Consider the following 14,439-nt stretch of genomic DNA (forward strand, 5'->3'; position numbering starts at 1 on the left):
TCCAGCAGCATCCGAGATTGCTGGGTGTGATGCACTCACTAATTATGCAAAAACTTCTTTCAGATGCTTGGCCTGGCATTTCTGGAAGACCTGTCTGTTGTTCAGACCATTCATTTTAATAATCCTAATGATGCTTAAATTGGGAAAGATTTTTTGTAATATGGCCAAGAAATCCATTTAGATATTTCCCCTGCCATGTAGCTTGCTGGGTGCCAACACTTAATTCAATTTGCTCTTTAATGGATTCGTTTAATTTCAGCCTTTCTGAATCATCCCCCTGCAAGTCACTCTGAAGGTTATTACGTCTCTATGCTCATTGAGAATGTTAATGAGCTCCCATTACAGTGCTTAGCGTGCCTGCCTGTTGTGATGGTAAAAGAACACAACGGTGAGCCAAATGATGACTCTTGTCTGTGATTAGATCTCTGGCTGCAGCTTAGTTAGAAAGTTTATAACTAAGGGTGTTTTGATACCACCCTTCCCCTACTTAACATCATCAAAGGTCAGCAGAGAGATTTTTGGATACAGTGGAGTTCGGCATAAAGGACTGTTTGTGGAAACTTTCTTGCAATTGAGGCATGTGGGGGCATGGAGCCTGGGAGCTTTCAAAATTGAGCATGGGCAGCAAAGTAAAATTCCCATCTTGAAGTGACAGAACAAATACAGACAGAAATTTAAATCGCAGTGCAGCCCTGTCAAATTATAACTGGCTCTGCATGATTCTCCCAAAGGCTCTTTACCTACACATGGGCGGTCTTAACTCCTACTTGGTAAGGAGGAACATGCTGTCCAGTAACCAGATGACAGTGGAGATGGTTGGGGTTGACAATTTTCACAGGCAGGAATTTTAATTTGTTTCACATTGGTCAGTGGTGAGATCTTTTACCCTCTGATGTTGTCCCTCCAAGGGAAGTGGTGTAAGCCCCATCTGCAGGGACATTTTAAAACTGGACTGGAAAAAGCCCAGGAGAACAGCCCTGCCCTGCCTCTGCGGGGATGGGGTTATATGAGACTGAGTAGCTCTCTTCCACTTCTGATTTCTAGGCTTCTGGCTAGAAATACAAATAGATGGGGTGTTGTCAAAGTAGGTTACTAACTGTAGCCTGGTGTCCAACAACAAGAATTAAAAGGCACTAGGACATATGTGGTGGGCCTGACTTTCCAAAGTTCTGAGAACCCACAATTTCAGTTTAAGTCAAGGTGAGCTGCAGGGGCTCAGCACCTCTGGAAATCAGGCCCAGTTTCCCTAACCCAGCCTGCTCCACAAGGAGAGTGCAGTCACCTTCCAAAACATTTGTGCTTGTCTGTCTGCAGGAAGCCTATATCGCTGATCTGGATGCAAAGAGCGGAGCCAGCTTGAAACTGACTCTTCTCAACCCCAAGGGGAGGATCTGGACTATGGTGGCTGGAGGAGGGGCATCTGTGGTCTACAGGTACCAAGCACATGTTTCTATAGGGGGCAGAGGACTCTAACCCCAGAGAGCTGCCAGTGGAAAATAATTGATGCAGCTTTTGGAAAAGGGAGTTTTCCTAGTGCAGCAGCTCCCAAGCCATGTGTGCTTGGGAGTAGGGGTGGCTACAAAACAAGAATTCTGTTTCATGAAAAATGTTTTTTATAACCAAGGCCTGTCTCATTTTTTTTTTCACAAAAAAGTTTGAGACACACCTCAGAGTAGCCAATAGCCCTGTAGTTAGGGCACTCATTTGAGATGTGGGGGACCCATACTCAAGTGTCCAGTCTGCCTGAGTGAGATGAGGGAATTAAAGCTGGATCTCCCAAATCACAAGTGAGTGCCTAACCCCGTGCTATTGGCTATTCTGGGGTAGGTCTGTTTCTTTCTTTCTTTCTTTCTTATTTTGATCAGAAATTTCATCCTGGACCTGAGAAACCTTCCTGACAAAAACTTAGTTGAAACTGATGCATTTCATCAAAACCGAAACTTTTAGTGGAATTAACATTTTCCAGTGGAAAAAAGTTTTGTTGAAAAACTCCTGACCAGCTGTATTTGGGTCCTGTTTAGAACCAGGACTAGCTGCCATGAGGCACCCCCTTCCAGGGTGCAATATGTTTGTGTCCTTGTTACTGTACTGAATACAATTCTGGGAGGTGGGTAAACCTATAAAGCAGGCTTTAAGCAGTGCTCTCAGGAGAGGAATCCAAGCCCAACTTAAAGGACTCCCCCCAGCACCTCCCTGTGGCCTTCTTCAAAACCTCTCTTCCCATCTCCAGTTTGAAGAATGCAGTCTTGGCTGAGGCAGTCTCTAGCACACTCCCAGACTTCGCTGAGGACCCTCCAGCACCTCTCAGGCTCTGCTAGGGCTTTTCTGACCTCTGCCTGGTTGTGAAGTAGATTTTCTCTGCATTTTGGAAGGGAAGAAGCTAGTTGAATGTTATGTTTAAAGCATCAGAGGGGTAGCCGTGTTAGTCTGGATCTGTAAAAGCGGCAAAGAGTCCTGTGGCACCTTATAGACTAACAAACATATTGGAGCATGAGCTTTCGTGGGTGAATACCCACTTCATTGGATGCATGTAGTGGAAATTTCCAGGGGCAGGTATAAACATGCAAGCAAGAATCAGGCTAGAGATAGCGAGGTTAGTTCAGTCAGGGAGGATGAGGCCCTCTTCTAGCAGTTGAGGTGTGAACACCAAGGGAGGAGAAACAGCTTTTGTAGTTGGCTAGCCATTCAGTCTTTGTTTAATCCTGAGCTGATGGTGTCAAATTTGCAGATGAACTGAAGCTGAGCAGTTTCTCTTTGGAGTCTGGTCCTGAAGTTTTTTTTGCTGCAGGATGGCTACCTTTAAATCTGCTATTGTGTGTCCAGGGAGATTGAAGTGTTCTCCTACAGGTTTTTGTATATTGCCATTCTTAATATCTGATTTGAGTCCATTTATCCTTTTACGTAGAGACTGTCCAGTTTGGCTGATGTACGTAGCAGACGGGCATTGCTGGCATATGATGGCGTATATTACATTGGTGGACGTGCAGGTGAATGAGCTGGTGATGGTGTGGCTGATCTGGTTAGGTCCTGTGATGGTGTCGCTGGCATCGAGGTTTGTTGCATGGATTGGTTCCTGAGTTAGAGTTACCATGGTCCAGTGTGTAGTTGCTGGTGAGAATATGCTTCAGGTTGGTGGGTTGTCTGTGGGCGAGGACTGGCCTGCCACCTAAGGTCTGTGAAAGTGAGGGATCGTTGTCCAGGATGGGTTGTAGATCACTGATGCTGCGTTGGAGAGGTTTTAGCTGGGGACTGTGTGTGATGGCCAGTGGAGTTCTGTTGGTTTCTTTCTTGGGCTTGTCTTGCAGTAGGAGGCTTCTGGGTACACGTCTGGCTCTGTTGATCTGTTTCCTTATTTCCTTATGCGGGTATTGTAGTTTTGAGAATGCTTGATGAAGATTTTGTAGGTGTTGGTCTCTGTCTGAGGGGTTGGAGTAGATGCCGTTGTATCTCAGTGCTTGGCTGTAGACAATGGATTGTGTGGTGTGTCCGGGATGGAAGCCGGAGGCATGAAGGTAGGCATAGCGGTCAGTGGGTTTTCAGTATAGGGTGGTGGTAACGTGACCGTCACTTATTTGTACCATGGTGTCTAGGAAGTGGACCTCCCGTGTAGATTGGTCCAGGCTGAGGTTGATGGTGGGGTGGAAGCTGTTGAAATCGTGGTGGAATTTTTCCAGGGTTTCCTTCCAATGGGTCCAGATGATGATGTCATCAATGTAGCGTAGGTAGAGAAGGAGCATGAGTGGACGAGAGCTGAGGAAGCATTGTTCCAGGTCAGCCATAAAAATGTTGGCATATTGTGGGGCCATGCGGGTGCCCATAGTGGTGCCACTGGTCTGGAGGTATATATTGTCATCAAATTTGAAATAATTGTGTGTGAGGATAAAGTCACAGAGCTCAGCAACCAGTTGTGCTGTGGCATCATCAGGGATACTGTTCCTGACAGCTTGTATTCCATCTGTGTGTGGGATGTTTGTGTAGAGAGCCTCTACATCCATGGTGGCTAGGATGGTGTTTTCTGAAAGGTCACCAATGCATTGTAGTTTTCTCAGGAAATCAGTGGTGTCACGGAGATAGCTGGGAGTGCCGGTGGTGTAGGGTCTGAGTAGAGATGTTTAAAGCAGTGACTCCCTCTTAGTGGTCATTGGTTTATTTTGTTTTGTCTGGTCTTCTGTCCCACAGCCTTGTATCTCAAAGGCTTTCCCCTCACCTCTGGGAAATGTATTTGGGATTAATCATGTGGAAAGCATCTTTGTTTTCAGGAAATACTCTGGCCACTCAAACTCCTTCTGACCACCACCTCTACCCCTGCTTCCTCCACCAGAGTGTTTGTGAAGTTTTATTAGGGCTTGTGAAGTGCCTTCGAAGAATATTTAGCATTTCCAAGTGATCTTTTGTGTCTTCCTTACAGTGACACCATTTGTGACCTGGGGGGTGTAAATGAACTGGCAAACTATGGGGAATACTCTGGAGCCCCTAGTGAACAGCAGACATACGACTATGCAAAGACCATTCTCTCCCTCATGACTCGGGAGAAGCACCAAGAGGGTAAGAAAGCGCATCTGGGATTTGGACTCTAGAGATTGCAGTCAGATCTGTTACAGGAACTCTTCCAGAGCAGTCTAAGGAGATCAGCTATCCAGTTGTAGCAGCAAAAACACTGAATGGATTTGAGCTGCTATCATGTTTGGATGCCTGAACAGCTTACTGAGGTGTGGCATAGCCTCCCAAAGCAAGCAGTAGAAGCTCCAGCAAGTGGAATGTTCAAAACATTAGACAGTGTCTTATTGTGGCCTGTTAGGATGGATGATTGGCACCTAATGGGTCTCCTCCCATGAAAGTTAGAGATGACAAAAGCCAATATCTTTGGAATGGTAAATGACACAAGTGTGGACCGTCCAGCTCTTATCAGAAAACTTTTTGCTTTGCTATTGCAGGCACAAATCCCACTTCTTATCAAACATCTCCCAGAGTCTGGCTAGCCGTTCTGTACAGAGCTGTGGCTAGCATCCAGAACGGAGAGACCCTTTGACTGTCTCTGCCGCCTCCTAAGCAGCTTAACACTTAAGAGTGTGTCGTGCCAGTGTTCTAACAGCTGTTTGTTATTCTCCTCTTTTTCCCAAAGGCAAAATCCTGATAATTGGAGGCAGCATTGCTAACTTCACCAACGTGGCAGCCACCTTTAAGGTAGCCTATGATTCTGAAACACAAAGAAATGTATCCTGTTGGGTATCATCAACACACATCCATACTCCCAACTGGTCTCCTTTTTGGCAGTCTCAGCAGAGAGGCTAAGGGCTGAGTGAATTTCCCTCTGTTCCACAGACACTGTCTATCTCGACCGGGGTTGGAATATGTGTTGGAGGGAGGCTGCATGATGTGATTCTTGCATTGCTTATGCAGTACTATGTCAAAGAGTATTTAAGTCACTCAGCAGAGTGAAGGAAAGGCTGCACAGAGGACCCAGGTGTGATACCTAGTCTCTCGCTCCCTGGGCTGGCAGGGGTTCAGGATTAATGCTCTGCACCGTAGCACATTAGACCCTAGTTCAATCCCTAGTCTCATGCCCCAGCATAGACAGGATTGACAGGGCACCACAGAAACAAGCCACTTGGGAAGGTGTTCAAGAGTGTCCCCTTCTGGCCAGTTATGGAGAGTGTCTGATGGGCTCTGATCCAATACAACCGTGAACGTGGTTTTCAAAGAGTATAAAGCAGGAGGAGGTGTTCTGAATTCCAAGAGGGATGTGGAAGGCGGGAGAGAGAGGACCTCTCTCCACTAACAGACACCCATATGTTCTGTTTTAGGGTATTGTGAGAGCCATTAAGGATTACCAGGGCCCTTTGCAAGAGCATGGCGTGAGGATCTTTGTACGGAGAGGAGGCCCTAACTACCAGGAAGGGTTGCGCGTCATGGGTGAAGTGGGTAAGGAAACTCAACCAACCACTTAAGCTTCATTTACTTTGTTGTTGTCGTTTTTCTTGTTTCTGTTGCTCTTTCTTCAAACCTTGACATGTGGCCTCGTTGGAGAATCACTTGGGTCTTTTCCCCAAGCCTGACTGGGTTTTGTGTATGCTTGTTTGCAGGAAAAACCACCGGGATCCCGATCCATGTCTTTGGGACAGAGACCCACATGACAGCCATTGTAGGCATGGCACTCGGCCAGCGACCTATCCCTAATCAGCCTCCTGCAGCAGCCCACACTGCCAACTTCCTCCTCAATGCCAGCGGTAGCTGTTCTGTGAGTCTTCCAGCCACAGGGATCTTCTTTATTTTGCTCTGTGTGAAGAAACCTTTCTTAGAAAATAGTGAGAAGAATAATGACAGCAGGGTTCTAATCCCCCAGAATCCAATGGACGCTTCTTGCAGGGGACTTTCCTCTATGGACTGGTCAGGCTTAATGCCATAAGACTTGCAGGGCCGGCTGTCCCTTTGCTGTTGCTCTCCTAGGCCATATCCAGGCTGTGCTTGAAACGCTTTTGGCTACAACTTATTGTAATCTGTACAGCACGATCTGGCCAACACCAAAAGTAAATCTCTTCCCAGGGAAATCCTGGCAGCAGCAATCATGATTAAATTCATGTTCAGCTAACTCATATCTCATTCCTTTAAGCACAGGGGGTTGGTTCTCTCTTAACAGAGGAAATGTGTTGGTTACAACTTCTTCTCTTGGACTGAGGTGTTTTTTGTCTTTCAGGCCTGATAACATTGCCAGGGAAGCTTAATACACAGTAAAAACACTCTGCAATGCTCAGTAAACTGGAGTAGGCTGTCTCACTGTACATCCATGCTCTGATTTATTTTATGGTTTAAATCCAATATTAAAAGAATGACAGATATCTATGTGAAAAGTGACATTATGTGCAATATGAATCTTTTTGCCTGCCATAATGTAGGATATGATCCAAAGCCCACTTGAAGTCAATGGAAAAACTCCCAGTGACTTCACTGGGCTTTAGATGAGGCTCCTACCAATACAAACTGGCCCCATTTCACATCTGGCATCACTTCCTTGACCCTTTTTTGCAAGCCTCTAATACAACCCAATAAAAACTAGTACTTAAAAATGTGGCATTACCTCTTGGGAAATAGTCTAACCCAGACTTCCAGATGTGTGGGGTTTTAACAGCCCATGGAGTCCTGGCATTAAAACAAGGTTTGTGCCTGTTTCCACCCATCTGGCCAATCTTGCAGTGAATCCTTCTAATACCAAACTCACTTCTGCAGCAAATCAGCAGTGTCTCAAACACAGGAATGTGATTTTCAGCACCAAAAATCACCAGCTCCAGTGGGTCTTCTTGCAGCTGGGGTGAATCCACCACTTAGGGCTAGTCTACACTTACCTGCCGGGTTGACGCGGTGAGTTCGACTTCTCGGAGTTCGAACTATCGCGTCTAGTCTGGACGCGATAGTTCGAACTCCCCGCGCGCTCCGGTCGACTCCGGTACTCCACCACTGCAAACGGCGGTGGCGGAGTCGACCTTGGAGCCGCGGACTTCGATTCCGCGGCGTCTGGACGGGTGAGTAGTTCGAACTAGGGTACTTCGAATTCAGCTACGCTATTCACGTAGCTGAATTTGCGTACCCTAGTTCGACCCCCCTTCTTAGTGTGGACCAGCCCTTAGAAACACAGCCCCTCACTACCCTGTGGGGAGAGGGGGAGTGTGACATCTGAAACATTTGTCTCCAAAATTAATTTTCTTCCATTTTCTTTGGAGGATACACTCTGCCAAAGTCAGTTGCTAGCCCTCAAGAAGAAGTTCATCAGGAAGCCCCATTCTGCAGTGTCATCTTTTGCTGACCCTGCTCCTGGGTTCTCTTTCAGACACCAGCACCAAGCAGAACTGCCTCTTTTTCTGAGTGCAAACCTGATGGGATTGCTCCAGCCAAGAAAGCGAAGCCCATGACACCTCCTGGTAAGTCTGGGATTCTGATGGACCGTTAACAGCACTGCTTTCTCACCTCCCCCCCCCCTCACCTTCTCTGGCTGCCAGTTGTTGCAGGAGTGAGTCCCAGTGCCTATCCTTCCCCTCCACCACTTTCCAGCCTGGGCATAGGGGGGGACAGTCTTCACTACCCATATTTGTAGATAATGAGCAAGAATCTTGCTGTAACTTGGATGTAGCTGTTTTTTAATAGTTGTCACTTGGAGTCCCACTAGATTATAAAAGATGAGTCAGAGTTGTCTTTTGACTCAGGATGTGTCCTCCAGGGGAAAAAGCTCAAGTTGAGAAATCCAGCTTTCTCAACTCATGTTACACGGATGTAGCCAAGAGGTAGAATATTCTCCAGGTTGGTTGGGGTTGGGTTTTGTTTTTCTGGTTTTGGACGTGCTCTGATAGTTGGCTGTTGGAGGCCACATAAGTACCTAGACAGACATTCCCTGCATGTGGATCTTCCCGGACTAATGCTATTTTGGTGTTTTGTTGAAAACCTTGCTAGTGCAATAGAGGTCATGGCCTACCTCTTGAAAAACATAATGAAAAACCATGATATCAGATTCATGATTTCTTAATTCAGATAGCTGGGAAATGTCTCTGGCTTGACACTGTAGTTTTGGATGTACTTGTGAGAAACTTCTGCAGAGAAGGAAGCTGATGGCAGAATTGGGGGTAGGGAGAAGTGTTTGTGGAAGACAGTAAGATTCTTGGTTTTCTTCCTCCAATTTGAAGGAGATGCTGACCTTGCTATGTATGTGCAGAAAAGTGAATGATTTTGGTGAGACTAAGTCCTGTTCCTAGTAGGCCAGATCACAAGAGCCAGGACTGAGCTCTTATAGTTAGTACTAGCTGGAAATTCTGTTGACAGTCTTAGCAAAGAGGTTGACAATTGAGTGGATTGTGGAGAGTGTTACGTGTCTTATAATGCCGAGGACTGCGCTGCTTGAGCCTGAAATATATCCACATTGGGCTGAGCAAAAATTCTTGGATGGTGAAATTACAAGTTTGATATCCAGTTATCTGGAAGGCAGATGTTTTCACTTCAGTTCTTTGGAGCTGCTCGGTTGCATTGGTATAATGTCTTACAGTATTGGGGCAACCTAGCCATTTTTTGTTAATATGTTTATTTTCCTCTGTATTTATAAAACACTCCATCTATTGTGCCCTCTTGCTTTTCAGAGGTGGTTGTTCATGGAAAAAACTCTGTGGGGCAGGGAGGGCACAATCTAACCAACTCACCAGGCACCCTGATGGGCTGTCAGGGCTGACAACAGCCAGAGTTCTTTGTTCCATCAGTTGTGTCATATTGTTGCATTAGTGATTCTCTCTTTAACAGATTCAGCCCCAGCTTCAAGACCTGTGCAAGGTAGGACACGTGTGACCAGCTGAATGTGTCTCGCCTTGCTGACAGCTGACTTTATTTCCCCCCCCCCCCCTTGCCCCACGCTCCCATTTTCTCTCTCCAAAAGTTTGCAGTGTTGTCTGGTTCCGCACCTCTTCCCCCCCCCCCCCCCCCATGCAGCATATGTAGCACAGCACCATTCTAACTTCTCAGCTGTTTTTGAAATGCAGATCTGACACTCATTTGTTCCATGGGCAGTCGTCTTATGGGGTAGGGAGCAGAGTGGGGACACATTTCAGGCCAAAAGAAGAGAGCTCATTAGAGGGAAGATTTGAATGAATGATCAGTTGCCTGGTTTAACTCAGGCACACTGCAAAAGGTTTGATTTTCTTAAAAACCCAGATATTATTAGGAAGATTTTGATGTTTATTTTACTGAGAGTCAGGTACTAGTGTGTTTTTTAAAAAACACATTTTATTTGTATGCTTAAATGGGTGCATAGTAATGCAAATAGCATCTGTCTGTGTTTTGTGATTCATGCAAAGTGCAGAGGAAAGTCTTTGGATCAACCCCAAGTTGTGGTGGCTTCACATTTAAGCATGGGCTTAGTTCCTACTGAAGTCATGGGACTTGAGCATGTTCTGAAGCCCTTTGCTGAATGAGGATGGGCTGCTTGATCAGGGCTAACTGAAGTTTGAAATGATTGCCCTAATAAGGCACCAGGGCCTAGCTCCACTGTCTCATGGCAGTGACAGCAAAGACGGCAGAGTTCTAAGAGTTCTAATTCTGGCTCTGTTGCTGCCTCGTTGTGTGGCCTCAACTAAGTCACACTAGCTCTCTGGGCCTCTGTCCCTGTTTTATAAATGGGGGTAATGACGCCTCCTGGAGTATCCTGGAGAAGTATAAAGACAAAAATGCTAAGGATTTTTTTTATTTGATGTTTTTGGACGAGAATTGTTTTGAGATGTGAGCTAAGAGCAACCAGTCTGAATTAGCAGTCCATATACTCACGGGGATGGGAAAAATTGTGAATTTAACAAAAGGAGCAGGGTGGTGTCTTATAATGCAGATAAATAGCATTAAGGATTCTGTCAGGCTCTGCAGCTGAGGAAGAATCTTTAGACTTTTAGTTTGGAGGTAGTTGAGGAACCCAAAATGTCACTTTTAGCAAAGAGTCCATCCTCACTAGCTACAGAGCTGCCTTTTCAGTGAGTGTGGTCTCAGAAGCCGGGTTCTGTGGTACCTTTACATTCCTGGGGCAGTCAGTCACCTGTTGGATTCTCATCTCCAAAGAGAACTGAAACCACAGGCTGAGTTTTGTGAAGCTCCTTTTACTTTTTGTTCCTTGTTTTGTGTTTTTTCTCCCCATTTCCTGCTCTCCCACTTGGAAAACTCAATCAATGGGAAATCAGGCCCCTGTGGTCCTACTAGGTCACAGGGCACATGCAGAATATGGGTGTCAGAATGATGCATTTGAGCTCTCTTCAGCTCCGTAGAATAAATCTATACATCCAGTTTGGGGGGAAGGCTGGTATATTCGGGGGGATGGGAGAAGGAAGCAGTTTTCCCTCCTCCCCTGTTTGTGAAACTGATGTGTGGCTATTATATTGAAAACTCTTGGAAAGGCTGCTTCAGCTGCAGTTTCATCTTTCTCTTGGATGAGGTGTCTGCTACTTCCTGCAATGCAGCCAGTGGGTTTGGAGTGGGGGAAATCACTGAATGTATAAAGTACTGCATTACAGCTTTTTGGCACAGATTTATAAGTGGGGGGTGGTGTGTTTTTTCCTCGTATAGGTAAAGCCACAACCCTGTTCAGCTGTCACACCAAAGCTATCGTTTGGGGGATGCAGACACGAGCTGTGCAGGGCATGCTGGACTTTGATTATATCTGCTCCAGGGATGAGCCTTCGGTCACTGCCATGGTTTATCCATTCACGTAAGTGTCCTGTATCCACCAGGTAGTTTTCCTGACTTCCCTTATCTCCCTTCTCAGATCTGTCCACTGGCTTTCTCCCCTTCAAGCTCCCTTTTATTTCTCAAGTCTCTGCCCACCTCCATCCCATCCTATATCTATGATGATACATTCTCCTACACTCCGACCTGCCAGCTGAGCTGTTCTCCCGACTGCTTCCTGACTATACGCTGTCTCTGTGAAATAGCTTGGAACAACCCCACGGTTCATGTTTGCCAGGTCCCATCTCTCTCTTTCAAATAATTCCCAAAAGTATAATGGCCACACAACACTGGAATGTAGGAATTACCACACTATATATGAGACTACTGGTCCATCTAGTCTAGGATCCTGTCTTTGAGTGTGGCTATTTGTCTCCTTTAAGTTTTCTTTGGGGCAGGGAGAGTGCAGTTCCTTTAGCCTGACATCATGAACACTTAGTGCCTTATTTATTATTTTTCTTTTTTAATCCCTTGACTTTAGTGTTGAATCCAGCATCCACAATTTGTTTAAAATTTCCTGGGATCCTTCAGCCTGCTTCACCAGTCGAACTGAAAGTGCCAGACATTGCCTTGGTCATTTTGCATCTTGTATAGCTTAAACTCTCTGGACCAGAGACTCTCCCAGCTATATTTGTACACTACCTGGCACAATGGAGTCCCAATCCTCATTGGGACTTTTGGATGTAATCATGATATTTAATCCTGCAGAGTTTGTTTAATCTCTGTCAATTGCGCTGCATGTGCCTGGCTCCCTGTAGGATGTGGCTTTTCTGGTGCATGGTGCCAACATGCTGCCTAAGCTGCTGAGTCATCCTACGGAATTGCATCTAGGAGAGGCTCCCTCCCTGAGGGAGGGAGGGAGATGTGAAGGAAACTCTTCACTGAACAGGGTGGGTGGCAAGGAGGAGAATGAGAGAGTGGCTGTTGATCTGTTTGTCTGAGAAATTTAGACAGTGGCTCCCTTAAGGGTTGTTACTTGTTTGCTGCTGGGTTTTTTTGTTTTTGTTTTTTTGTTTTTCTCTTCTATGAATCTGAGAGATGAGGATTAAGTATCACTGTCCTTCAGTGAATTCCTCCTCCGCCCCTTGTCAATCAAACACTCCACAGCGTTAGTTTTAGACTTTGATCATGAGGATTGCATCTCTGGAATCCCTTCTGGGTGAGAAGCACTTTACACACTCTAAATGCAGGCAGAGCTTCACTTTCTGCTGAAATGCAGCCACTTGGGACTTTGCTGCCACATTGCTGCTTCCTCGTAACAGCTGCCAAGTTTAAGACCAGAAATGAAGATGTATCCTGTACTTAACTGAGTCTGCAGGGGGAATTTAGGTTGGCAAAATGTAATGGCTAGAGGTGGAATTTGGCCAGGACGCTCAGGATCTTTAACACCCAAGCATGATCAGAACCACTCGGTTCAGCAATCTGATTCCAGCTGCACAATCTCTCTTGACTTCAGAGAATGACATCTATGAATGAAGCTTTTACTAGGGTGCATCTCCTTGATGTGTCTGGGTAAAATCCCCCTTTCATGAAAAGGAAATTCAGCTGACCCTCACTCTGCCACTGTGTTTCTCGGGCATGAGGATGTCGGTGCCATGTGCTCTCTTCCAATTCCCTAGTCCTTCTGACTTGTATTTGTTAAATAGCCATAACACATCATTTCTAAATGTCTTATTTATTGTTTCTTTTCCTTGCTTTGTCTATCCAGCTTCTGGCAGAATTGGGATCCTGTTTGCTAACTTCACTGTGGAGCTTATCATTGCTAGGTGATCCTGCTTTCCTTTACCCTCTCCGTCCCATCAATCCAGCTTCTCTGTTTTATATATTGCACACCTGCCTGCTATTGGCTCTTACTACCTTTACCTCTCCCCTGAGATCTGAAAAGCCAACCTGACAGTGTCTGGGAACTGTGTTTTGCTGACGCATTCCTGTGCCTGCAGCACTGTGTAGCCATGTCTCTTTGCAGCAGTGTGAATGATCAGGTCTGTCTCATCTTGGTGTTCATAGTGGTGATCACAAGCAGAAATTCTATTGGGGCCACAAGGAAATCCTGATCCCTGTCTTCAAGAACATGTCTGATGCCATGAGGAAGCACCCAGAGGTAGATGTGCTGATCAACTTTGCATCTCTACGGTCTGCTTATGACAGTACTATCGAGACCATGAACTTTCCACAGGTGAGTGAGGAATCAGCCGAGGTCCAAGCAGTAGAGGATGCTCAGGGTAATAATACCAGGGAGACAATATTTTAGAACCACAGTGTTGGCAGAGTGTTTTGGGGTCCATGAAGAACACAGCTGAGTCTACAAGTGGCCTGTGAGCTGCAGAAGGGGTACCAAGGGTGTAGAACAACTTGTTGTTGCGTAGTGCTGTATTACGAAGCTATGTCTTGATGGATTTTTGAGGCTTGTGGAATAGGGAGTCAGCTCCCATCTGCCTGGTGAGGAGAACTAGATTGGACAGGACTCCCCGCTTCAGGACATAATAGCACTACTACTACTTTTGTTTTTAATTGAAGAGTGGCAGGGATAGCTCTTGAACAATGCTACTGGTGTCATCTTCACAGCACTATCATCCCAGGCTGTTCCTGGGACTGGGACTCAAAACTGGGCCCTTCCACAAGATAGTACCCAGCACTAACAACTAGACAGCTAAGCTGTGCCCTCTGAGAGACACTTGATCTTGCTCTGGCCAGTGTTGTGTTTATAGAACGTTCTTACCTTAAAGAATTCTGTCTGCTGCCTTCCCTAGAATTTGTCAAGCTGTTGACTGCTGGAAGTTAGTGAGTGAGTGTTTTCTCTCTTGTGTTGCAGATCCGCACCATTGCCATCATTGCCGAAGGCATTCCAGAGGCACTGACACGCAAACTAATCAAGACTGCTGACAAGAAAGGGGTTACTATAATCGGGCCTGCGACTGTAAGAAATCCACTATCATGCTTCCTGCCCCTACACTCCTTCATACTTGTTTTCAGATCAGTTTTCCTTACGGGGGAAAAATATACATTAGAATCTATTTCAAATTCTTGTTTGTAATATACTATAAAGCGCAGAGTCTTTCCCAGTCATTATGGTCATTATGGAGCAAGAAATTCTATTGCTGCCTTCTATGTATATAAATCCTGGGAGAAGCAGCCTGCTCTACAGACGTGTGCTCAGCTTCCATGTGTGTTAGTGAAGGGCCTGACGCTTTCTTCTCTCTTCCTGTA

The 14,439-nt window shown here is 45.8% G+C and overlaps 1 protein-coding gene across 3 annotated transcripts in view; it reads left to right on the top strand.

Moving 5' to 3' along the window:
• The window catches only part of ACLY (ATP citrate lyase), a 50,652-nt gene that overhangs the window by 27,013 nt on the left and 9,200 nt on the right, over positions 1 to 14,439 (top strand). For 2 of the 3 annotated variants that reach the window (XM_044999770.1, XM_044999769.1), the window contains exons 8-17: positions 1,315 to 1,433; positions 4,409 to 4,545; positions 5,123 to 5,184; positions 5,805 to 5,922; positions 6,084 to 6,238; positions 7,823 to 7,913; positions 9,274 to 9,303; positions 11,074 to 11,215; positions 13,240 to 13,408; positions 14,045 to 14,149. In XM_044999770.1, coding sequence (XP_044855705.1) covers positions 1,315 to 1,433; positions 4,409 to 4,545; positions 5,123 to 5,184; positions 5,805 to 5,922; positions 6,084 to 6,238; positions 7,823 to 7,913; positions 9,274 to 9,303; positions 11,074 to 11,215; positions 13,240 to 13,408; positions 14,045 to 14,149 — 1,128 coding nt within the window. The remainder of the gene's footprint in view (positions 1 to 1,314; positions 1,434 to 4,408; positions 4,546 to 5,122; positions 5,185 to 5,804; positions 5,923 to 6,083; positions 6,239 to 7,822; positions 7,914 to 9,273; positions 9,304 to 11,073; positions 11,216 to 13,239; positions 13,409 to 14,044; positions 14,150 to 14,439) is intronic. The other variant, XM_044999772.1, reaches the window with a different exon arrangement.

The sequence above is a fragment of the Mauremys mutica genome, chromosome 25 (genome assembly GCF_020497125.1).
Source record: "Mauremys mutica isolate MM-2020 ecotype Southern chromosome 25, ASM2049712v1, whole genome shotgun sequence".
NCBI classification, from domain to species: domain Eukaryota; kingdom Metazoa; phylum Chordata; order Testudines; family Geoemydidae; genus Mauremys; species Mauremys mutica.